General features: G+C 39.9%; 1 protein-coding gene and 4 non-coding genes across 5 annotated transcripts; 1 reads left to right on the forward strand and 4 right to left on the reverse strand.

Moving 5' to 3' along the window:
- Nucleotides 1–6,165: 6,165 nt before the first annotated feature.
- znf622 (zinc finger protein 622) lies at nt 6,166–19,944 on the reverse strand. The gene is made up of 7 exons (XM_061731670.1): nt 19,829–19,944; nt 16,128–16,710; nt 14,154–14,459; nt 12,808–12,970; nt 9,730–9,845; nt 9,504–9,647; nt 6,166–7,115 (listed from the first exon to the last, which is right to left on the reverse strand). The coding sequence occupies exons 2-7, from the start codon at nt 16,702–16,704 to the stop codon at nt 6,985–6,987; spliced, it is 1,437 nt and encodes a 478-aa protein (XP_061587654.1). The 5' UTR covers nt 16,705–16,710; nt 19,829–19,944; the 3' UTR covers nt 6,166–6,984.
- Nucleotides 19,945–23,309: 3,365 nt separating this feature from the next.
- On the forward strand, nt 23,310–23,391 carry trnal-uag (transfer RNA leucine (anticodon UAG)). Its single transcript has one exon. It is a non-coding gene; the product is annotated as a tRNA-Leu (tRNA).
- A 1,090-nt stretch (nt 23,392–24,481) lies between these two features.
- Nucleotides 24,482–24,553, reverse strand: trnaa-ugc (transfer RNA alanine (anticodon UGC)). The gene has a single exon. It is a non-coding gene; the product is annotated as a tRNA-Ala (tRNA).
- Nucleotides 24,554–24,705: 152 nt separating this feature from the next.
- On the reverse strand, nt 24,706–24,777 carry trnag-ucc (transfer RNA glycine (anticodon UCC)). The gene has a single exon. It is a non-coding gene; the product is annotated as a tRNA-Gly (tRNA).
- A 1,659-nt stretch (nt 24,778–26,436) lies between these two features.
- On the reverse strand, nt 26,437–26,508 carry trnag-ucc (transfer RNA glycine (anticodon UCC)). The gene has a single exon. It is a non-coding gene; the product is annotated as a tRNA-Gly (tRNA).

Raw genomic sequence — 26,508 nt, forward strand, 5'->3', positions numbered from 1 at the left:
CAGCACAAATACGATACTTAATATGCTGGTGTAACCCCGAATATGAGGCTAGATGGAAAGAAATAGAAATAAATCAATTGGATGTCCCCCTCCAGGCACTGGTGGGAGATAGAACCCTCATGAGAACACACGCAGGACAATTAAGTAATTGGACGAAGGTCCCACTGAATATCTGGTTTAAGGAATGCAAGGAACAAAAACTGGAACGCGTAATACGGAGGTTGAGATGGCTAGCGTACGACACAGACTTTGCACCCGCCAAAATGGATGCTAGATTCAAACAATGGACTTTGTATGGTATCACAACATATTGTCGGATCTCGTCCAGCACGCGCCTGGAGAGCTTCCAATACCTCATAGACAAATATGGTTTAGAGAAACAGGATTTTTATAGATATTTACAACTAAGGCACCACTATGATAAAAACATACAAATGGAAAACCCTGACACAGATCTCATCAATGTAGTCACTGAGGCCTATACAGGTAGATCTACAAAAAAACTAGTATCACAACTGTATTCGGTCCTACAGTCTGCCAGAGACCATTCTACATTTTATGTCAAAAATAAGTGGGAAAAGGAGGCAAATATATCCATAACGGAGGAGGACTGGTTCAATGTCTGCTCTGTGTTGTCCACAACTACCAGTTCCGGTACATGGAGAGAATTCGCATGGAAAAACGTGATTAGATTCTTTATTACACCAAAGATAACAAGCCTACAAAATGGGACACCAGAGTCAGGGAACTGCTGGAGGAAATGTAATAGAACGATGGCTGACCACTTCCATATATTTTGGGAATGTCCAAAAATACAAAAATTCTGGCTGGACATTGTAGCGGAAATTAAACTAATAATGTGCTTTGAGATCGAACACGAATTCACAATCATCTACTTGAGTAACATACCAGAAGACTTTACCACACCAGACAAGTATCTTCTCAAGATACTGCTGATAGCAGGGAAAAAAGCAATAACTAAAAAGTGGCTGGATAAAAACCCGCCTACCAAAGGAGAGTGGACAGCCATCGTTCAAAATATTTATGAAATGGAAAAACTTACCTTCTCCATCAGACTATGTAAAGACAAATTTAACAAATATTGGCAGAAATGGAACCTACACATGGGGATTGGCAGTTTGTGGGACTGAGTGAAGGACAGATGTTGCTTTTGTTCCATGTCAACTTTGTGAACCTGTTTTTATTTTTTTATTTATTTATTTTTTTTATTTATTTATTTATTTATTTTTTTTCCCTCCCTTTACTGCTCGATCTATCATCTATATAATTCTCATAAATATGGACACTTGAGACAATGAGGACTGGATCGGTGGGAACAGAGACTCTTGATTATACCACCTGTATGACCTGTGACATTCATGAGTAGTAACAATATGCTGTATGTACTTGGTATTGTAACAATGTATTCCTTGATGCCCAAAGTGACCTTACCTGCTCAACGAAAACCTAAATAAAAACAAAGTTTCAAAAAAAAAAAAAATCTGTTCAGAACTTTTATTAATTTTTGGAAACATTAGCTCCTAGACTTGTTATCGAGACCAGTGTTGGTCTCAAGACCACTTTTTGTGGCCTTGGTTTTTTCTCGGGTCTGTTCTTCCTCTTGTTAATGAACAGTTTTGTAAACTATTTGTATTTTGCATCTGATTTAATGTTTTGGTGCATCTGCATGTGTCTGTATTTAATTATTTTTTTGTTTATAACGGCCTTGTTTGAATAAATATAGGAATAATATTTACATATCGTTTGTAATTGATTAAGCATCAGGTCCAGTTCAGTGATGCTGATATATGGTGTAATCTGATTACTATAATGGTAAATAATGTAATTTCAATCTTTAATATTAAAAATTCAGGTTTCATTTCCAAATTCAGTCCAATTTAAATCAGTAACATTTACTATTCATTCCTTTCCTGAGGTGGAGGGGGGTGTTGGAGCTGGTTATTCTGCTAGAGGACTTTGGGACTAGTTAGTAGTCGTGTCAATCCTTAAAAGCACTGGAGTCAATCCTCCAATAGTGTAGAAATAGCGGTAGTGCAGTCGCCACACATATCTGATCTCAGCTGATGGATGGAAACATTTATAGTGAGTTCAACATCATCATCCACTTCTCTGTGTTATTGAGCTGCAGTTGAAAACAAGCTCATATGGAAACTAGCTGAAGCAGGATGGAGCTGATGTTCTACAATCACGCAGGATCACTAGGTTTTTCTTTGGTCTCTTCATATGTACAACCTTCTCTTTCGTAGATGAGATCATATGAGTCACCAGTTTGATTCCACATCCGTCTCCAGGCGTCGTTATGAATCATCCGTCCATCCTTGAGAGTACCACCTCCTCCAGAACTAATGCCTCATCTCTCTCTAAAGTCCTGATCAATTAGCCTGCTCCTCATCCTCCTCCTGCTGCTGCCGTCGGCCTGTCTGCACGTTTCCAGCGGAGTCCACTCCGGGCAGAGAGCCCGAAACCTCGGAAACCATCACACAAAAACGCAAACGCCACTCCCAGGCCGCCAGAGGAAGTGGGGAGCCTGCCAGAGATAAAGTGGAGGCCCACAAACGGATGGAGTAACCGAGCTCCCGTTAATGAGGCGGTGGCTCAGCATCCTGCCAGAGGCCGATCAGCTTTCAGTGACATCATCATCTGCAGGGGAGATGGACACGAGCTCGGGCCGTGGAAACGTAGGGTTGCCAACTCCCTGAAAAATAAATAAGGGACACCTCATCGATTGCCTTCACCTTTGGTGAATCTTTTTAAACCCTTTATTGTGAGTGAAACAATTTTTTAAATATTTGACTCAAACCTGAATTGAATTAGATGCATATTTTTGAATGCCATTAACACATGGAAAACAAATTATTATCCAGCAATTGACTTTAATACAAAATAACAAAATTAACTGAATAGAATAAGTATCTTTCTTAAACAGAAACCTGTCCTGCCTAACTTTATATTGTATAAATTAATATAAAACAATAGAAAGAAAGCACAACATCCATTAGTGCAATAACAAAAGTGCAAACAGAAAGTCTGTAGAAAACTTGTAAACGTATTTGTGCCTCAAAGGCCATGACTGTAGGCTGCAGTTGTAGTAAAACAAAAAAAAATAACTTAAACACAACAGCTCAATGCCATTTTCCGTTGGCATTTTATCAGTGCGTCCGAAATGCCAAACTAAACAGTATATACTCAAAAAGTATACTTAAGTTCGGCACACTTTTGAGTAAATATCAGTAGTATGCATTAATTCAGACGTTGTTACCATGGTAACAACTCCTGTAGCAGTAGCTGCACGGCTCCACTCTCTCGTTTATCCTGGTCGAAACAAGATGACATTATATAATATTATATACGAATATTATAATATTATTATTATACTTATGACATATGTGTATCTGCGCAGCACTTAGCAACCAAACACCGCTGCATTGCATTGTGGGAAGTTTCTGCTTAGCTAGTGTCCATCAATCCACACTAATACATTTCTCCGGAATGAGTATGGATAACGCATACTATTGATTACGTACTAATGTTTAAGACGCACTAAAAAATCTCAGATACTGTTTTTGCATACTTATTAGGGTGGAAGTGTGGAATTTCGGACGCAGCTTATGACTATTTTTTGACTCTCACAGTAATACGGGACAAAGTGCATCCCTTTTCAGCTCAACACGGGCCACGTACTTTAGTTTAGAAATACTGGACGATTCCGTTTTTCAAGGTCGGTTGGCGGCTCTATGGAAATGTGCTTTCAGGATATTTACCTCTGGAAAACCAGAGAAGATCACTTTTATTCCGCATCCATGATGACAGAGATGAAATTATTTACGTCTATTTATCAACTAAATTGTGGTTCCACACTTGAGACGTCACGTTCAGTTGTAGCAGAGGACTTTACCCTATGGGGTCAAATATACCCCATATACCTGACCGAGTTGGGGCCCTAAGTGAAGTGTTATTTGGAGCCCCATCCCTTAACCTCACACTTCCCCAATCCCAGATGTATCATGGGTATAAAATGACCATAAAACAACATGGCACTTAACAACCTCTCTATAATAACAAATGTACTGTAAGTATTAGAGCCAATGTATATTGTTGTGCTTTCCATTGAATACCAGGGGTGTGTGAATTGTAGTGCCATTTTTGCACTGCAGGTGGTGTACGGAGCCAGGGAATAGGTTTATACAGGACTGTCTGAGAAAATTAGAATATTGTGATAAAGTTCTTTATTCTTTAATGCAATTAAAAAAACAAAAATGTCATACATTCTGGATTCATTACAAATCAACTGAAAAATTGCAAGCCTTTTATTATTTTAATATTGCTGATTATGGATTACAGTTCAAGATTAAGATTCCCAGAATATTCAAATTTTTTTAGATAGGATATTTGTGTTTTCTTAAGCTTTAAGCCATGATCAGCAATATTAAAATAATAAAAGGCTTGCAATATTTCAGTTGATTTGTAATGAATCCAGAATGTATGACATTTTTGTTTTTGTAATTGCATTACAGAAAATCACAATATTCTAATTTTCTGAGACAGTCCTGTAAACACGGGCAGGTGTGCTGGTTGCCGGTGAGCACTTTGGCTTCGCAAGGTTGCAGTTTTTGTTGGTCTTGTTTTACTGATCTCATGCAAGTTATACAATATAAGTGCATGTAGTTCGTTGGTGACAAAGGAGCTTGTGATACCAATAAATACTTTTTTGAGCATCACAAAGGATGTTTATGGACACTCATTCAAACAATGCTGCCCAGGGAGACGCGTCATCTGTTTAAGGTCAATCATCTGTAGGTTTTGTTTGGGTCCAAAACAATTCAAGTCACAACAAGTATAGATACAGTAGTTTTACTGTGTGAGTCAAATAAGAAATAAAAAATACAAAAAATAATCAGAATAAATAAATATTGAATAAAACTTACAACTGAAATAAAATAAAAACCACAAATAGTAAATCAATTACTCATCAAAAGATAGTTACTTCCACTACCTCAATCCCTGATTAAAAAAAAAAAAATTAAAGCAGGTCTGAAATCAGGACTAAACATGCACGTTTTACGGATACAAACTCAATGAGGTTGAACACTTCTTATCAACATACATTGATATAAACTATTGGAGGACCAGAACACCTGTCCACAGGCGGACGCGTCTGTTCATTGTTTAAATGACCCTGACCTGCACTTGTGATCAGGCCTCAGGATGCTCAGCTGCAGCGACACCGAGGACGAACCAGGTCCACGTCACTGGTCTGGTACCGGGGTCCATTAAGGTCCAGAACCTGCCATTATTCCTCATGTTTGTTTCAATGATCCTGGCTCCAGCAGGTGAGGTTGTCCTCCTCGCTGCTCTCAGGTGTCTCTGATCTGTAATCTGCTCTCATCTGGCGTTAAAGGTTCATTTCTGTGGATTTACCGCGTTTCTCCACTATGAAACATTTCTGTTGAGTCCATGATTTAATGTGCCAGATTTAGCCATAGAGGCTAATTTACATCTGCAGTCCCTGGCAGGTTGATGGCATATATAAAAAACATTGAAGGAGAACACACTGTACAAACAATTAGTAAAACCATGACATAACTCCGAATAATGACTAACAACATAAATGAAGAACAAGAGCACACAAATGCACATAAGCACAAACAGGTAGTAAAAACAATATCCTGACCCGTATACCAGATTATGACAGCATGTTTGATTATCAAGTACCACTGTTTTGTGTTTTTGGAGAAGAAATAAAGAGTCATTTGATGAGTTGAACCCACCTGAAACAAGGTTCCTGAAAACGAACTGAACCCACCTGGAACCTCATGAAACCACCTGGAAACCCCCCTGAAACCCACCCATCCCAAACCCCTCAACCCCATCTGAAACCTACTGAACCCCTCAAGCCCTGCTTAGTGTCCTACTCCACCAAGGACGCGGTTCTGCTCGGCTCATAAAAACGGACCTGAGAAAGAAAAGGGGGATGATGTCGCTCACAGCCAGTACAAGAAAAACACGCTTTAATTAGTGAACATGAGTCAGTATCATAATTACTGCAACACTAATTACACAGACATTTAATGCTGTAAACTTCTTTTACAGTTATATCCGGATTAGATGGATCATAAAGTCAGAAAAACCCCAAAGCAACACAAACCATTTTATATATTTATGTATTTATTTATTTATTTATTTTCCCTGTCTGAACAGGTCATGTGACTTCGGTGCACGTTCCCGGCGTTCCCGGACACGCGCCTGATGTGAGTCCAACCTCCCCCAGTCCCGGCTCCGGTTCCTGGTCCACAAGGGTCTGTCCATGTTTTCAGCAGGTTTCTACTCCTTATAATTCATTAGTTCATGAACTTTTCCCCGAAAACATCAATAAAAAAAAAAAAATTGGAAAAAAAAAAGAAATCCCCCAGAGAAAGTTAAAAAGCAGTCCAGATCAATTCTCCTGACTTTTACACACAAGATTTAAAGATTTAATTAATCTTTTTAGAAACTGAGTCAGAAGTCTGTTTAGTAACTTTATCAGAAACTGATCAAAATGAAATTGGGGCAAAATTCAAAGAAATGTATTCAAAGAAAATGACTAGAGATTTACCAGGACACCAGGACACACACAGATGGGCACGCAAGGAATAAATCTGATTTATATTTATTTACCCGTGTTTACAATTAAAAAAATAAAATGAAAAAGTCCCAGACCTGAACAGACTCTGCTGTGATGTTTTTAAATCCTTTCAGCTCATTAATATAAGTTAAGAGTAACTGTACGGATATAAACGCTGGTCTGGTGTTCGGTGGAGTTTGACGGAGCGGAGCTTCCTCGCGGACGTCCAGAAGGCCGTTGAGCCTTAAACCCAATAAAGTCACGACACGGCTGAGCCGTGGCCAGGAACCAGACCGGTCCACCAGAACCTCCCGGGCCACCAGAACCTCCCGGGCCACCAGAACCCGGCGGTCCCTGCTGCTTCAGAACATGACCTGGGCTCTGAAGTGCTTCTGCCGGGTGGTGTTGTTGTTCATGCCCATCTTCAGCATCCAGCGGGACTTCATCCGCTGCACACAGCGCATGTCCTTGTGCTTCTGGAAGGAGCCGTTTCCTGGGGAGGAAATAAAGACGGGGGTTCAGGACGAGCTCGGCTGAATCAGTTTAAAATGTCCTGAAGGCCAATGTGCCAAGACAGGGTTTCTGCAGGTACCAGCAAATCTAATTTAATGCTTTTTAATGCCATTTCAAACATTTTTAATGCCCATGACCAACTGCAAATACTATAATTAAATTGCAATAATTTAATTTGACAATGATGAGATATTTGAGAATCTAAATAATTTACATAAACTGTCACCCTATAATGAATTTGATATGGCTAATAAAACAGCTTACATTACAATGTCAAAATGTATTTGCACATATTTCAAAAATCCAGACTTCAAAAAGTACCAAGTGTGAATCAGACAATAGACTTTGTGCACCGGCCGTAAACACTGGTTCCGTATGTTTATCACACCAATATACTTTCCGTGCAAAATTAATGTTTACATACTAAGAATAAATCGGTAATATATTTTTATCAAAAAGGTATTTTATTTTTTTAATGCCTCTGGTAATCAAAATTAATGCTTTTTAATGCCATTTAAGGCCTTAATTTTAACAAAATGTATCTAATGACCTTTAATGCTTTTTAATGACCCGCGGAAACCCTGCAAGAGTTGCTTTTTAGTGACTGAATACGCTTTAAAGAAATAGAAAAGATAACGTTTGGGCATGAAAGGGTCTTCAACGTGGATATAGACCCAAGAATCACTTTTTCTACTTTAAAGGCGCCTTAAATAAATAAAATGTATTATTATTATCACCATTATTACTCCAAGTTAGAGGTGAAGTCTACAGGTTGGACCAAGGTAAATTTAAGACTTTTTAAATAACATTTTCAAACTAAATTTAAGACTAAAAAGACAAGTCACTGAGAAATCCAACGCTGAGGTCGAGGTTGCCAGATCTGAGAGGTTCCAGCCCAAACACGATGAAAAAGCCACCGAAATAATGAAGAAACAGCCCAAATATAACATTCTCCATGTTAAAACTGTCAATTATTAAATGCGGAATAAATTTCAAGTCATAAGCAAATGAAGCCAAAAAAGATCAGGCTCCAAACGAAGACTACAGTTAAATTGAGTAGATGAAACCAAATAAAATATCAGTGAGTTTATTATGCAAGTTTCTACTTTTCTCAGGCATAATGGAAACTTTTTTGGTAATAATTTTGGATTTAGATTTAAGACTTTTTAATACCATTTTCAAAGAAATTTTAAGACAAATCCAGCGCTGAGGTCGAAGTTGCCAGATCTGACAGGTTCCAGCCCAAATGTGATGTTAAACCCCACCGAAATAATAAGAAAACCAGCCCAAGTCATACATCCTCTATCGTCAAACCGTCAATTATTAAATGCGAAATAGATTTCAAGTCGTAAGCAAATGAAGCGAAAAAAAGTTCAGGCTCCAAACAAAGACTACAATTAAATTGAGTAGATTAAAGCAATCAAATATCAGTGAGTTTATTGTGTACGTTTCTACTTTTCTCTGCCATAATGGAAACTTTTTTGTTAATAATTTCTACTAAATATTTAGTAAAAACCAGGAAAAGAAGCCCAGATTTTAATCAACCTGTCCAGTCCTATTTGTCAGCCCAACTGGGCTGAAACCCGCCAAATCTGGCAACACTGACTGAGGCATCGCCAAGCAAGCACGTGGTAATATTTATGATATAATTATAAACACAATGGCAACTTTTTTGTTGATAATTTCTCAAATATTTAGTCAAAACCAGGAAAGCAGCACAAATTAATATTTTTCAGCTGAAACCTGCCCAATCTGGCAACACAGATTTAGAACCTCCGCAGGAGTTTCTTCTCAAAATGATGAAATAAACTTTTTAATGATGACTGGAAACATTCCCTCTAAAATTAAGACCCTTGCGTGGAGATTTAAGACAAATTAAGAAATTTAAAAGGCCTTATTTGATCTAAAATGGAATTTAAGACTTTTTAAAGGACCGGCCACTCAGGAATATCCGACTGGCCACCACAAAGTTTTGCCCCGAGTCCTTCAGAAAAAGAGAGAGGCCCTGTGGTCCAGTCTCGGGTGCAGCTTGGCGCTTTGGAGTTATTTTGATTTTAACCTTTATATTTCAGTTGAAATGTGAATCGTAGTTATTTTTTCATCTTAACATATTAGACCTAAAAAATGACTTAAAAAACTGACCCAGAAAAACTGAATAAACATGCTTAACAAACCATTTTTATAACTTGAAATGCAAATTTAAAATAGTACCTTTTGAAAACGTATGTACGAATTAAAACTTATGAAACTTATATTATTTATCAAAATGATCAAAACTCTGGTTTTACTTTGTGTTTCAACATGATTTAGTCTCATCTTTTGACACATTTTTAAACAGAGAGACTCCACCCCTCCCCCCCCTCCTCACCTGCGTCTCCCGCCCAGCCGAGGGCCTTGTACTGCCGGAGGAGGCGTCCGACGGCGTTGCGGTTGTGGCTCAGCGTCACGGCCCGCTGCAGCCCAAACCTCTGCTTGTAGTACCTCATGAGGGAGCGGTGGCCGATGGTGGCCCCTGAACGCAGCACGGAGCAGGACAGTTATTCACCCTGAACGTCTCACCTGATCCTTGTTTCTAAGACCAACGCTGGGGTCACCTGAGGGGAGAGTCAGCTCCAGCGTGTCGTCGTCGTACTCCAGGTTCTGGTCGTCGGGCAGCTCCTCGTCCTCGGCGTCTTCGTCCTCGCCTTCTTGCCCGGCGGGGTAGCTGCTCCTGTAAGACACAGCAGGGCCCGCATGAATGACGTAAACACAGAGAGACGTTACGTCTCATCCATCATCACGTCAGCAATAATAATACTAGAGATGCACTGATTGATCGGCAACCAATCGGTTTTGATCGGAGATCGGAAAATAATAGTTCAAAGCAGACCGATCTGACGACGTTTACTTCACCTGTGACATGTGGATTTGTAGTGTGAAGAGTTTTCTCACACGTGGCGGATGCTACTGCTAAAGTTTTCACAAAGCTTAATTCATAATTCATTTTTATTTTAAGATTTAATTCCTTTTTCCACAGGAAAACTAAGGAATGCTAAAGTGGAGCCAAACTGACACAAAAAGCACCTGCTGATAAGGATTTGTTTTCTTTGCAAATGTTATGCCGTATTTATGTACATATTGAGTTTGGCTGCCATGGTTATTCATGTATTGTGGTTAGCGGTAGGCCTGATTTATGGTTCCGCGTTAAATCGACGGCGTAGCCTACGCCGTAGGCTCTGCGTAGGTGTAACGCGGAACCATAAATCAGCCTGTGTAGCCGTTATTACCGAGCGAGCAGCAGCTGTGTCGTTTCTTTTTTTGACATCAATGGTCTTGACATCAATTACACCCAAAAAACAACGAACTTTTAACATTCAGTGTATTGTGTGCTTTCTGGGATTTTCCGCATAACTGTGCAAAAACGGCGCATGTGGTTTGGTGGCGGATCGTTACGTAATGATCCGCTAAATCACCGCCCCCTCCACCCAGCTCCCTGCCTCCTCTCCTCTCCAGTGCACCATAAAGGCTGATTTATGGTTCCGCGTTACACCGACGCAGAGCCTACGGTGTAGGGTTACGCGGCGACGCGCACGGTACGCTGAACCCACGGCGTAGGCTCTGCGTCGATTTAACGCGGAACCATAAATCAGGCTTAACACGGAGCTGTTTAGAGCCTCTTCTGTTCTAATCACCGGAGGAAAACTGCTAAGAAGACCCGCGGCCACTGACTGGACTTAAGATAAGGGGACACTTTATTTACATGCCTTTATTTTTATGATTGTTTGCGGTGGACTGCTTCGCCCTGCTGCTTTTCCGTGCATGCTTCGCCTGTCGCTCCCGGCTTAACTCTCCGACGCCGCTGTTAGAAGTCCGGTTCGGTGTGCGCACGGACTTCATCCCCGGGCTGTAGTAGCCCTGTCTGGGCTGTGTGTGTGGGAGTTTGTGGTTCGGTGTGCGCGTGTGTGTGTGGAGACACCGGCAGAAGTTTGTAGCAGTTGGTTGGAGGAGGTTTGGAGGAGGAGCGGGGCAATGATTGACAGGAAAGGGGAAAAAGGAAGCGTTTTTCACTGCGCAAAAAAACACCGTCATAAAAAGCCAGGAATGGAGTACTGCAGTGAAGTTTTTCTTGTTACACCCTTTTAGACACATTTGAGGGATGTTGGCCAAGACTTTTAATAGTGTTAAAAGCATTTTAAAAATGATGTCACAATTCCTTTAAGTTAAATGAAACGAATGAATGTAGAAAGACTAACTCTATTTTATTTTATTCCTTTATAGCTCTTATGGTGTGTTTGCAGTGTATTTACTGTATTTACATCCAAGGAATAAAAACATTGTGAACCATCAGTTTGAGAGTCAACCATCATCAGTCGGGGCTACAGAAATGATTTTTTCTTTCTGTGCGGCCCGGTACCAAATGACCCACGGCCCGGGGATTGGGGACCACTGGTTTATAGTTTACAACTTGTATCAACTTTTAGAGAGTGACATGTCTGCTGTTTTCTGTGTTGCTGAACATGTACATAATTATTACCACAGGAAGCTGAAGCTAGTAAGCTACACTTACTCTTTGTAAGCCGAGTCTAAGTCGTCTCAAAGAGTCTCTAGACGGTGAAATATTTCTCATTGCCTCAGCCTGAAATAAAACAGTCAATTCATGATACTTTCTCATCTCCTAATTTTTATACCTAATAATACAATGTCAGTGTTGTACATGAGACAACAATATTGAAGAATTTATGGATTTCACGCTGTGATCGGCAATATCGGGATTGGCAGATACTGATTTTGGAGATCGGTTATCGGTGATCGGCCCTCAAAATCCTGATCGGTGCGTCTCTAAATAAAACACCGTCGGCCGAAAAGAGAAGAATTAAAACTGGATTCAACTAAAAACAACGTTGGGGGCTTCCCACATGGATGAAGACGTGGCAGCTAGAAACAAGTTACTTAACCCTGACAGGTGCAGTGAGTCGATTTTTTTTTTCATCATTTCATTACAACTTTTTTTTTTTTTTTTTTTATGCCCAAAAAAGGAATGTTTTGTTGGACACAAGAATAACTGGTGCCATGTTTTTGCCTTTAAATATCTTTAAAGGTATGACAACATTAAAGTTTTCAGTTATAATTGCATAAATTGTCTATATTTCATTACTTTATAATGTGTCTTGGGGTTAGATTAGCATAAAATGCTAAAAACTAAATTCTCAAAAATTAAAAACCAAAAAAACCCAAAATGGACAAAATAAAACCGATTTCATCCGTCTCCGTTTCCTCCCTGGATCTGTTTGATAATTCTCCCCCACGATATTTCTGAAAGCAGTTCTATCAGCATTCTGGGAGGCGATTGGTCCTTACAGCATCATTAGCTGCCAATACTTGCTGTTGAATCTCAATATAATACCAGTATTAATATGTTGCAAAACTACTGGTATATAATTCATGCAACAGCTGAAAAAACAGCTTTAATAACACTAACCCAAATCAATATCGAATCGAGTCTTGATAATCGATTCTGAATCTTAAGAATCAAATCGATTTTTGACATTTGAATCGACCCCCAGCTCTATTTGAGAGTCTCTGGGATGTTAGGAAAAAATTAACCGACGGGTATCGATGTGATGATGTCGGAGTCGTCTGAAACTTTAGTGTGCGATTTGACGTGACATACGGGATCAGTCTTTTGTTTTTACCTGAAGTCATAGAAGTCGGCGAACTCCAGAGCGGCGTCTCCGTCGGTGAACAGCTTGCAGTGGCTCTTGTCGGTCATGTGACTCTGCACGGCCTCTGCCGAGTAGAAGGAGCGGCCCTTCTCGTTGCACCACAAACACACGTTCCCCGCACCGACCTTTTCTCCTAAGGGGAAAACGGTGGCAGCCAACCAGAGAAATACCATCAATCACCTGTCAGCAGAGGCTTTGGACAGTAAACTTCTTAAAACACCTCAAGAATGAAAAACAATAACACAAAAACGCTCAAATTTAAGCTTTGAGGATGTCAACTACAGCGAAAAATAAAACAACGCTAATACATTGGATAAATATACTTTATTAGTATTACAGAGAGTATTTATTATACTGTATTTATACTGTACATGTATTCAGTTTACAGTACACTTGTTCAGTTTCAGTCTCTTGGTTACTGTATTTTTTTATTTTTCATACTTATAATTTATCTTTAGCGTTTATTTAGTCTGAGTTCACGTTGTCTGACTGAGCTGCTGTAGCATCCGAATTTGCCATCTTATCTCATCTTAAATATGAGACAGGTGACAGGTGACTGCAGAGGGTTTACCTCCGCATAAAGTTATTTACTGCTAAATTGAACATTTAAATCTGTGTCTAAGCACCAGGAGGTGAAGTTACTCGTGTGTACTTGACCTGAGTGGTAGAGTCACATTTTTACTAGAAACTTAAATCATACCAAACGTCTTGTTTAATGTCATTTGGCAAAATTGCATACAGATTAAAAAAAAAAATAATACATATATATATATATATATATATATATATATATATATATGGTCAGTAGAGGGTGGTAGGGCACCACCCATAAAAAAACATGCTGTAAGATGCATATAATTATTTAGAGCAGGTGTTATTTCAGTCTGTGGGTGTCTGGCTATATTGTATATGCTCCTTCTGTAATCCTGGGTTATACAAAAACCTCAATGGACAATAATTTTTATGTACATCTGGAATCAGATGGGTGGGGGATCTTGTATACTTGTAAGTATTTGAATATCACAGCCATACTATGCTTGTATTCTCTATTCTATATAACCTATAATGCTGTAAACATATGTATATTGCTTAATGTAAAACCAATAAAAATTTCTAAAAGAAAATAAAGGGAAGGGCTGAAAGGCTGAAAGGCTGCCTGCTGCGTGATTGGTCCGTTGGTTCCTGCATCATTTCCCCGCCGGCGGCTGATGCAGGGCTGAACTGAAACGGTCCCACTGAGCTCGGTCAGACCTGTGTGGTGAAACACGCTCAACCCCTGCTGCTGGTGTCCTCACATCTACACGCCGTCCACTCACCCAGGTAGCGGAGGAGGCCTCTGAGGTCCACCAGGAACTCCACGTCCGGGATGAAGAAGCTGTGCACTTTGGTCATGTGGGCCACGTTCTTCAGCAGCGACTTGGAGTGATGGGAGCAGAAGAGGCAGTCGGTGGGCGGGATGGAGCCCGGCAGAGGAGTGGGGTCGGCCTGTGACGACGCCGTGGTGTCGCCGTCCTCCTGGTCCATCACGTTCTCCTCCTCCTCTTCCTCCTCCTCCTCCTCCTCCTCCTCCTCCTCCTCTTCCATATCATCATCCTCCTCATCCTCCACATCTTCCCAGTCCTCTGGAACATTTTCATGACAAAACATTACCAGCAGAATCTAATCAAGAAGTCAAATTATGACATCACAGTCTAAGTGCAGCAAACTTTTACTGCAGGGTGTCTGCAGGTTTGACCAAGGTAAATTTAAGACTTTTTAATACCATTTCCAAACTTGTTTAAGACCAAAGAGACAGTCACAGATTTTGAACCCAATGTAACTGTAACACACTTGAAATGTGAGTTCACTTATGTTACTTAAGCTTAATTCCAAAGTGGCTGGTTTATTCTGATTTTAAATCCAAATACAATAATTCCACGATCATGTATACACTCATGCCGCTTTCAATTAATTCCGGTCTTTCTGCGCTGCTTGTTCTCTTGCCCGTCTGTCGCGATGACGCTTAAATTCTGCGCTGGGCGCAAAGTTTCAAGATGGCAGCACGCAGTCAACGGTTGTCGTGCCAAAGCACAGTCTTCTATCTCTCTCCTCCTCAGCACACAAAAGAAAATCATCGACATGATGTTGTCGTGCTGCTGCTTCAAAAATAAAATCAAAACAAATCCAAAAAGGATGCTAATAATGTGGTCCTCCATGTTGTTGCTAATCGAGTAAGTTTGTTTTTCTTCCGGTAGACGGAAGAGTATTAGGGCCATGGAGGAGAAAAAATATTTGAGAGGGGAAGGTTGTTTTTTATTGTGCACTTCGAGAAAAAAGTCAAAATGTCAAGATTACGGTAATGTTGAAATACAATTTTGAGAATAAAGTCGAAATTTCGTGTATAAAGCCGGAAATTCAAGAATAAAGTTGAAATACATTTAGACTTTTTTCTCGAAATTGTACTTCAACATTATTGCCGACATTTCAACTTTTTTTCTCAACATTGACTTTTTTCTCGAAATTGTACTTCAACATTAATCTCAACATTTCAAATTTTTCCTCAACATTTCAACTTTTTTCTCGAAGTGCATAATGAAAAAAAAAAAATCTTCCTCCTCTAAAATATTATTTTTATTTTTCTCCTGCCTGGCCCTGATACTCTTCCGTAGAACCCTTCCCAACCCCCAGACCGGAATAAGCGGAATTGGATAAAGCCGATCAAACGTGTTTTCCATGTAAACCTCAATTCGGAATTACTATTTCCATGTAAACTCAAGGGAAAATAGTTTAATTATTTAATTCGGAATAATTAATTCCGAATTAAAAAACATCATGTAACCGTGGCCACTGTGAACAGGAATACCTAGGGATGAATACGGTACAGTAGGGCTGTGCGATTAATCGATTTTAAATCTAAATCGGATTTATTAATCAAAATCGATGTTAAAAAAGGAAAATCGGAAAATCGATTTTCCTTTTTTGCAGCTGGCTGCATTACAGACAGAGCTCGTCTGGTCATCTTTGTTTGGTCAAGAAAATTGTAAATGTCACTTTACTAAACTCAAGGAGGATTTACAGTATCTTTCAATTGCACTTCATTCCCAATAGGGAAATGTGTTTGCTATTTTTCTTTAAAAATAAAGATAAAATATTTGAAACAATTTATTCCATTGTGTTTTGTAGTTTTACCAAAAAAAAAAAAATCGAAATCGAAATCGAAAATCGGGTTTTCAGAGAAAAGAAATCAGGATTTTATTTTTGTCCAAAATCGCCGAGCCCTACGGTACAGGGCTTTCCCTTCCCCTCCTTACCTTCCTCGGCGGCGGCCCCCTCTCCTCCCTCTCGTTTCTTGGCCTGCTCCTCCAGCCACATCACCCTGGGCGGTTTCCCGGACTTCTCCGTCCTCCGTCTCTTGGATCCGGGTGAGGACGGGGGCCCGCCCTGCTTGGCCGGACTCGGCCGCTGCTGCTCCTTCAGCGCCTGCTGCAGGGCCTCGTTCCTGGAGTCGTGGTCCGCCTTGTCGTCGGCCAGTCCCTTCTCCAGGTTCTTCTCGTTCATCATCTGCACCTTCCTCTGCGCGGCCAGCAGGGCCTGCTTCTCGGCCTGCTGGTGCTTGTGGGACTGCAGGTGGTTCTGGTAGGCGTTGGCGCTGGAGAACCTCTTGCTGCAGATGGAGCAGGCCTCGCCGGCCGCCGACTCGGCCACCTGCTGCTCGGCGGCCGCCCTCTGCGACAGGACGCGCTCCTGGAAGTTCTCGGCGGTGACGGGCGGCATGTCGGCCACCTTCCTCTTCAAGTTGTACCGGTGCCAGTCGGTTTTGTAGTGCGCTCGCTGAACCTCTCCGTCCGCGAAGGCCACCCGGCAGCTGATGCAGGTGTAGGAGGCCATGGCAACCTGGAGGATCAATCGAGTTCATTATTCATAACATCACATTATTACCCCATTAGGGCCGGGCGACGAATCGAATATACAGGATTTTATGGGACTTTCAGGCACAATATCAATGAACAGGTCTATTTTCATACATACAGGACTGTCTCAGAAAATTAGAATATTGTGATAAAGTTCTTTATTTTCTGTAATGCAATTAAAAAAACAAAAATGTCATACATTGTGGATTCATTACAAATCAACTGAAATATTGCAAGCCTTTTATTATTTTATTGCTGATTATGGTTTACAGTTTAAGATTAAGATTCCCATAATATTCAAATTTTTTGAGATAGGATATTGGAGTTTTCTTAAGCTGTAAGCCATGATCAGCAATATTAAAATAATAAAAGGCTTGCAATATTTCAGTTGATTTGTAATGAATCCAGAATGTATGACATTTTTGTTTTTGTAATTGCATTACAGAAAATCACAATATTCTAATTTTCTGAGACAGTCCTGTAAGGCGTATGTAAGATACATAAAGGGAAACAAAATAGTCTTGTAAATCGAACTTAATCCACAATAACTCGTTCAGTTGTAACTAAAACAGAAAAATAAACTCACATTTTCAATCATTCGTCTTGCATGAATCCACCAATAAAAAGAGAAGGAGTTAAGAGTCGTACTACGACCTGTTCTCTGATTGGTTCATCATTGCCACCGATAGCAGACACCTGAAGTTAGAACAACGTTGTATTCCAACATTTGATTATAATTGATTATGATACAGATTTTAAAACTGGGTTTACTTTAAAAACGTTGGCGTCTAATTACAGAAAGGTAACGTGGACTAGATGTTGGATGATAGTTGATTGCAGCTACATAATTAGTTATCTAACGATGTCTGACGTTGTAACCCGTATCCAAACAAGGACCAACTTTAATGTGTCTGAACGGTCCGAACATCAGTCAAGCGGAGCGACTTTGTCGCTACCAAAGTCACTAAAACTGCACTATTTCTGAGCTCAATGTTTCACATAAAACTGGTTAGATGTCAGTAAACACAACAACATCTTCTTCAAATCTAATAAAACAATTATTTTTTATGCCAGTTTGTAAAGAAAACTACTGTTTAATCACAATCCATTAAAGGTTTAGTGCATGTGTATATATATTAGACTTGTAGTTTTCGAGACTGGTCTTTTTTTTTGTGGTCCTGGTCTCGTCTCGGGTCTCTGGGTCTCTCCAGGTCTCGGATCATTGAGATGCCGTTACACACCAAGGTGACAGAATCTGGTGATCAGCAGTTCTTTCTCTTGTTAGTTTTGTAAACTATTTGTATTTTGCATCTGATTTAATGTTTTGGTGCATCTGCATGTGTCTGCATTTAATTACAGTTTTGTGTTTATAACGGCCTTGTTTGAATATATATAGGAATAATAGGGCTGGGGATCGATTCAAATATCAAGAATCGATTCGATTCCGATTCTTAAAATTCAGAATCGATTATCACGATCCGATTCGATATTGATTTGGGTTACTGTTAATAAAACTGTTTTTTCAGCTGTTGCATGAATTATATGACTGTCTAGTTATGCAATATATGAATACTAGTATTATATTGAGATTCAACAGCAAGTATTGGCAGCTAATGATGCTGTAAGGACCAATCAGCTCCCAGAATGCTGATAGAACTGCTTTCAGAAACATCGTGGGGCAGAATTACCAAACAGATCCAGGGCAGCAAACAGAGGACGAAAGGAAAATCGCTTTTATATTTTTTTCCCCATTTATGAGAATTTGGTTTTTAACATTTATGCAAATGTAACCCCAACACAGTATAATAAAGCAAAGAAATTTAGTCAATTTATGCAATTATAACCTAACACTTTAATGTTTCCATACTTTTAAACATATTTAAAGGCAAAAACATGGCACCAGTTATTCTCGTGTCCAACAAAATATTCCTTTTTTGAGCATAAACAAAAAAGTACCAAAAGTTGTAATGATGGAAAAAAAATAAAAATAAATAAATAAATAAAAATAAAAATAATTAAATCGATGTTTAGACATATGAATCGATTTTTAGGAATTAATATGAGAATCGATTTAAAATCGGAGAATCGATTTTTTCAACACAGGCCTATTGAATAACATTTGCATGTCGTTGTGATTGATTAAGCATCAGGTCCATTTCAGTGATGCTGATATACGGTGTAATCTGATTACTATAATGCTAAATAATGTAATTTCAATCTTTAATATCTAAAATTCAGTCCAATTTAACTGAGTAACATCTACTATTCCTGACTTTTCTGAGGTGGAGGTGGGTGTTGGAGCTGGTTATTCTGCTAGAGGACTTTGGGACTAGTTAGTAGTCGTGTCAATCCTTAACAGCACTGGAGTCAATCCTCCAATAGTGTAGAAATAGCGGTAGTGCAGTCGCCACACATATCTGATCTCAGCTGATGGATGGAAACATTTATAGTGAGTTCAACATCATCATCCACTTCTCTGTGTTATTGAGCTGCAGTTGAATACAAGCTCATATGGAAACTAGTTGAACCAGGATGATGTTCTACAATCACACAGGATCAGGACAAGAAGACTGACTAACTAACTAACTAACTAACATACATACACTTGTTTCCCCCCTTAAAAACTGTAAATACGTTCATTTGGCTCCATCAGACACATTTATTGACTGATTTTTAACATCCAAGAGATGTTGTTTTAGCAGTTAGATCATCAGTCCACATTTGAATACTGTTCCTGTCATTTCTCAGTAGTTTAAGGTTAATTAGTAACTTGACTTGCTTGATTTAGAAAAATAACTAATCGATTAAATCAGTGTTATTCAAATCCACGTGGTGACAACAACTCATTAACCCCAGTTTACTTCAATATAAATCATCAGATCCATCATAAATCGATATAAATTATACATGTATGCTTTAAGAACTCTGTTAATACATAAAAGTGTACTTGTCCTGCTGCTGAGTTTTATAATATCGACTTCCTGAACAGCTAGCAACATTTCACTGTAAACACACTGGAAAATAAAAACCAACGCTTTGCGTCGAGATAACAAAGACGACGTCGAGTTACAAACATTTACCCCCGTCCTGCATTTACTTACTCGGTCAGTGAGCTGACTCCTCCACTGAAAGAGTTTTATTCTGCTTTTCTCTGGTGACGGAGATTCTTTATCCCCACATGTGAAGGAGGCGCTTCTTCTTCGTGAGTTTTATTGCAGGTCACTCAAAGGAGAACTGGCGCAACACCGCCCCCACCCAGTCTGGAGGAAACAAGACACCGCTTGATTTCATATATATATATATATATATATATATATATATATATATATATATATATATATATATATATATATATATATATATATATATATATATATATATATATATATATATATATGTAACAGAATCAATTTTCCATTTGTGTATATGTATTTATTTTATAGTTTATAATCACCAAAATCTTTAGTATACCTGACATGTCAAACCTCCAGAAACATGTGGAACCTTTGTGTTTTAGTTTGTTTTTCCCCCTACGGACATTTCTGTGACCCCCCCCCCCCCCCACCTGTATAAATGATTTCTCCCGCCTTTACCTCTCCCCTTTTGTTACTGATGTCAATGGGAGAGGTGAGTGATGTGAAGTCTAATAGACCACAGTTTGGGTTTCCCTTGTATTATGTTAATATTCTTTGTTATTATCTGTGTAGGGGCTCAACTCGATGCATGTTTTGACTGGAGGTTTTGTTGTTTTATTTCCTTGTCAGGAAATAAACGGAGATTGCCTCCAAAAGAGTCCTGCTGGTCTGAGTCCCGTCTGTCTAGTTTTGAACTTAATCTGCATTTGTTCAAAAAACAAGACATTGTGCCTTTTTCCTTAACAAGCAGTATTTCTGTAATCCCAGTAATCTTTTCATTTACACACAAACAACAAGCAATTATCTTGTTGTATTTACCTTTCCTTTAACAATTTTAATCTATTGGGCAGATTGACCAACGTTTAGACGAAACATGCTTTATTTGTTTAAGTAGAACACCACAGTAAAGGTCAGAATGGGATGTATCAACTATAAAGTAAGAGAGTATATCCCAAAGCCAATCAGATGTTTCAAATGTCAAAGAATGGGACATGTAGCCCAACAGTGCCGTGGTAAACAAAGATGTGCAAAATGTGGAGGGGAACATGAATATGGGAAATGTGCGAAAGATGCCAAATTGAAATGCTGTAACTGTGGAGGAGAACACAGTGCAGCATATGGAGCCTGTTCTGCACAGATTAAAGCACAAGAGGTGCAGAAATACAAGATAAGCAATAATATATCCTATGCAGAAGCGCTAAAGAGAGTTATTGATGAAATGCTAAGTAGGCCTTCAGAAACATGAAGAAGTAATGAGCAGAGGTGTCAAAAGTATTCACATTCATTACTCAGGTAGAAGTATAGATACTAGAGTTTAAAAATACTCCTGTAGAAGTTGAAGTATCAACTAAATTTTTTACTCAAGTAAAAGTATAAAAGTACTGGTTTCAAAACTACTTAAAGTATAAAAGTAAAAGTAATGTAAGGGGGGAAAAGCCATTGAAAATGAATGCATCTTAATATAATGCAAATATATTAAAGAAGCATATATGTGTACTATTGAGCATTAACATGTGTTTCAAAGAGCAGGAGATATGATGACTAGTTGCCTATGTTACATCAAATACTAAACTGTCTTTGTGATGATTGTTGTTTTGGTAAAAACAACAAATATTGACTGTTACAGGAATCTTCCTGATACTATGTATACGCTGTCATTCCTTAACTTGTGCGATCGGCATAGTCCACTGCAGCTCTGGGCTCAAACAATCCACCATCCTCAACCTCCCAATATCTTGGATTACAGGCGTGTGCCAATGCACACATTAAGCGACGTTTCACATTCATCTGTCATTTGAGATGAGTTTGACACGTCCAAACGAAGTAGACTATGATAAGAAACAATCTCTGGACCATTTAAAGTGGATCAAATATTTATGTTCTGATAGCAGTCTGAGATTCAAGATGGGAACCATTTTGAGTTAATGCACAAACCTATGAGTGGATGGAGACTTGAGATCACCTTTGTTGTGAATTGACATGAAAGCGGGAAAAGTACAGGGAAACTAACTGGAAAGAAAAAACAGCTTTTTTCCATCCATAAGTGGTAGCGTGGCTGAGCGGTCTAAGGCACTTCAAAGATATGTTGATGACTACATGTTACATCAAATACTAAATCTTCTTTGTGATGATCAGTGTTTTGGTAAAAACAACAAATATTGACTGTTACAATCTTTCTGAAACTATGTATACGCTGTCATTCCTTAACTTGTGCGATCGGCATAGTCCACTGCAGCTCTGAGCTCAACAATCCACCATCCTCAACCTCTCAATATCTTGGACTACGTTCACACTGCAGGCCTTAATGCTCAATTCCGATTTTTTCCCATATCCGATTTTTTTTGTGTGGCTGTTCACATTATCTTTTAAAATGTGTCCTATATCAGACTCGAGTGTGAACGCATCGCGGCCCTGAACTGACCCGCATGCGCAGAGGAACAATAACAAAGACGTCACACGCAGCACGTCGTCATACGGCGGTAAACATGGAGGCAACAGAAGTGAGCGTACATGGGTACATTTTGAAGTTGTTGTGTGGTGGAAGCCGAAGAAACTGTGAGCAAGTGTTAATGAAGAGGAGAAGGAGGAGAAAGAAAGCCGCATTTTTAATAATGGATTTTTGTGGAGCGATGGCTGCCTCGTCTGTAGAGAGGTGTGTGTGGATGCAGACTCGGAGTCAGGAGTGGTGGGATCATGATGTGATGAACATCTTTACAGAGACAGATTTCATACAGAATTTCAGGATGTGTCCCCCCAAATACTTATAAGGTCCAAGACCTCACTGTCCCTCCACTGATTAGCTTCGTCGCCGCTACCCTCCATGTTTGTCTTGACCTTTTCCGATCGCTTCCGAGTGACTCCCGCCCCCGCCAGCGCAGTATTATGACAACGGTCGCTCTCAAGTCACGTCAAAGTCGCATTAATTCCGACCTGGCTGTTCACACTGAGGTCGCATTGCAAAACATCAGACCTGTATCCGATTTAGAACCACATATGGAAGCGACCTGAATCTGATTTGAAAAGATCAGATTCCATGTGACTTGTGCTGTTCACACTGTCATAAACAAATCAGATCTGAGTCACATATGAGCAAAAAATTGGATTTAGGTCACTTGGGAACTGCAGTGTGAATGTAGTCTTGGATTACAGGCATGCGCCAATGCATAGGGCGGGGACGTTTCACATTTATCGATCTTTTGGGATGAGTTAGACACGTCCAAACGAAGCAGACTATGATAAGAAACAATCTCTGGTCCATTTAAAGTGTATCAAATGTCTATGTTCTGATAGCAGTCTGAGATTCAAGATGGGAGCCATTTGGAGTTAATACACAAACCTATGAGTGGATGGAGACTTGAGATCAACTTTGTTGTGAATTGACATGAAAACGGGAAAAATACAGGGAAATTAACTGGAAAGAAAAAGCTGCTTTTTTCAATCTGTAAGTGGTAGTGTGGCCGAGCGGTCTAAGGCGCTGGATTTAGGCTCCAGTCTCGGAAGAGGCGTGGGTTCAAATCCCACCACTGCCATCAAGGCTTTAAAGATTTGTTGATGACTACATGTTACATCAAACTAATGTTACTACTAAACTGTCTTTGTGATGATCATTGTTTTGGCAAAAACAACAAATATTGACTGTTACAGGAATCTTTCTGATACGATGTATACGCGGTCATTTCTTAATTTGTGCGATCGGCATAGCCCACTGCAGCTCTGAGCTCAAACAATCCACCATCCTCAACCTCCCAATATCTTGGATTACAGGGACGTGTCGCATTTATCGATCTTTTGAGATGAGTTTGACACGTCCAAACGAACAGAGTTAATTTCCCTGTATTTTTTCCCATTTTCATGTAAATTCACAACAAAGGTGATCTCATGTCTCCATCCACTCATAGGTTTGTGCATTAACTCAAAATGGTTCCCATCTTGAATCTCAGACTGCTATTAGAACATAAACATTTGATCCACTTTAAATGGACCAGAGATTGTTTCTTATCATAGTGTGCTTCGTTTGGACGTGTCAAACTCATCTCAAAAGTCTGGCCATTCTCTTCTGACCTCTGGCAACCGCAAGGCATTTGCCCCCAAGGAACTACCACTCACTGGATATTTTCTCTTTTTCCGACCATTCTCTGTAAACCCCAGAGAGGTTTTTGCGTGAAAATCCCAGTAGATCTGCAGATTCTGAAATACTCAGACCAGCCCGTCTGTTACCAACAACCATGCCACGTTCAAAGTCACTAAAATCACCTCACTTCCCCATTCCGATGCTTGGTTAGAACTACTGGAGATTCTCTTGACCATGTCTAGGTGCCTAATTGCATTGAGTTGCTGCCATGTGATTGGCTGGTTAGAAATTTTCATTGAAGTGCAGTTGGAGACGTTATTTTACCTAATAAAGTGGCTGGTGAGTGTAAATGCATACATATGTATGTGTCCCATATATACTCCTCATGACCATTAAAGCTTTTTGAAGGCATTGATGTTAAATAGCAAGCAGCAAGTCCAATAAATCTTGTGAGTTTGTCTAACTGTGAACATAATTCATCCTTTTATGTAACAAAAAGTGTTGCTGATTACTCTTTCTTACTTCATGCGGTTTATTAACACAATTAATGGAGATGCCAGGGATTGGACCCGGGGCCTCATACATGCAAAGCATGCGCTCTACCACTGAGCTACATCCCCTTTGATGCGTGATCCTGAGAGGAAAGTAGTGAGGTGGCATATGCAGCCCTGTATCCAGTGTAAGTATCCTCTTTATTTCTATCCCTCCAAAATCCAAACCTGATGGATGAATGTTGAAATGTGAAAATTCAGATTTTTCGCAAAAGCCATGCTGCGATGGCCGGGAATCGAACCCGGGTCAACTGCTTGGAAGGCAGCTATGCTCACCACTATACCACCATCGCACAGATGTGGCACTTAAACGTCATCATTTCGGCAACACAGGGCAAAACCGGATTTCAATGGGACTGAGGTTTGTCTGTCCGCTTTGCAGCAAAAGGTAGGACTAGATGACTAGATGCTGGGGGACCCTAACCTCAACAATGCTGCTTCTTTGCTTTCTCTGTTTTGAATTAACTTGGACATCAGTGCTTTTCTGGACTTCAGGGTGAATTATGAGCTGGACTCTCTGCGTGAAATTCCGAAGGTGGCAATGTTGCATAACTCCTCCTAACCTTTAAACAGAGAGGGTAAATTTGATTAGCCAGAATAAAGCGTTTAAATTCATGGGCTGATTGTAAACTGGATATATATTTATTCACCCTTAGTTGAAACAACCAGATTTCAGGATCCTGCTCCTTTGAGCCCCACTGGATCAATCTTGCCGGATTGCTTTTAAACAATGGTGTCCTGAGGGTTAGAGATGAGTCTATATACAATCAATGGCCAATGTATTAGGTACACCTTGATAGTACTGGGTTTGACGCCCTTTTCCCTTCTGAACTGCGTTAATCCTTCGTGGCATAGATTTAACAAGGTACTGGAAACATTTCTCAGAGAGTTTGGTCCATATTGACATGATGGCATAATGCAGTTGCTGCAGATTTGTCGGCTGCACATCCATGATGTGAATCTCCCCTTCCACCACATCCCAAAGTTATTCTATAGGTTTGAGATCTGGTGACTGTGGAGGCCATTTGAGGACAGTGAACTAATTGTTATGTTCAACAAAGCGGTCTGAGATGATTCAGTCTTTATGACACGTCGCGTTAACCTGCTGGAAGTAGCCATCAGAAAATGGGTACACTGCGGTCATAAAGGGATGCACATGGTCAGCAACAATGAATGGGTAGGCTGTGGCATTGGCCACACTTCATCTGGAAAGGTATCCCTGCTAAAAGGGAATATGCCTGTTGTTTTAAATCCTGAGATGATGTTCCTCGGTGTCATTGCTGACATGAAAGCTTCCTTCACAAGTCCTGGAATGTCATATATTGTTGCGGTTTTACCAGGTTTTGTACGCATCCAACCATCCATGGCTCTATTATAGTAGGTCTTCAGTGGTCCATAGACTGTTTTGTCTAAGGGTTGCAAGCGACGGGAGGTGGCAGAGTGAGCATGACAACACCATTTTCCTTTGCAGTTTTCACAGCCTTCAGTGAAATGTGAGATTCATGATTATCAAGAATCAGCAGAACTGGGTGATCAATAGAGCAGTTTGTGTGACGTATGAAGTGCTCCAGAAAGATGACAAAGGCTTCTTCATTCATCCATCCAGATTTTGTTGCTTGACCTATGACCTATGTTTGTCTAACTGTGAACATAATTCATCCTTTTATGTAACAATAAGTGTTGTTGATTACTCTTTCTTACTTCATGCGGTTTATTAACACAATTAATGGAGATGCCGGGGATTGAACCTGGGGCCTAAATACATGCAAAGCATGCGCTCTACCACTGAGCTACATCCCCTTCGATGGGTGGTCCTGAGAGGAAAGTAGTCAGGTGGGATATCCAGCCCTGTATCCAGTGTAATTCACCTCTTTATTTCTATCTCTCCAAAATCCAAACCTGATGGATGAATGTTAAAATGTGAAAATTCAGATGTTTCACAAAAGCCATGCTGCAATGGCCGGGAATCGAACCCGGGTCAACTGCTTGGAAGGCAGCTATGCTCACCACTATACCACCATCGC

The sequence above is a fragment of the Cololabis saira genome, chromosome 10 (assembly GCF_033807715.1).
Source record: "Cololabis saira isolate AMF1-May2022 chromosome 10, fColSai1.1, whole genome shotgun sequence".
NCBI classification, from domain to species: domain Eukaryota; kingdom Metazoa; phylum Chordata; class Actinopteri; order Beloniformes; family Belonidae; genus Cololabis; species Cololabis saira.

Bases quoted from the DNA above. Each gene is read 5' to 3' on its own strand.
- znf622 (XM_061731670.1), bottom strand. From the start codon at position 16,704: ATGGCCTCCTACACCTGCATCAGCTGCCGGGTGGCCTTCGCGGACGGA. The intron at 12,971-14,153 runs GTGAGTGGACGG...TTTTCCCCTTAG, and splicing joins AGGCCTCCTCCGCTACCTGG to GAGAAAAGGTCGGTGCGGGG. The intron at 9,648-9,729 runs GTGACCCCAGCG...TGCTGCGTTCAG, and splicing joins GGAGCTGACTCTCCCCTCAG to GGGCCACCATCGGCCACCGC.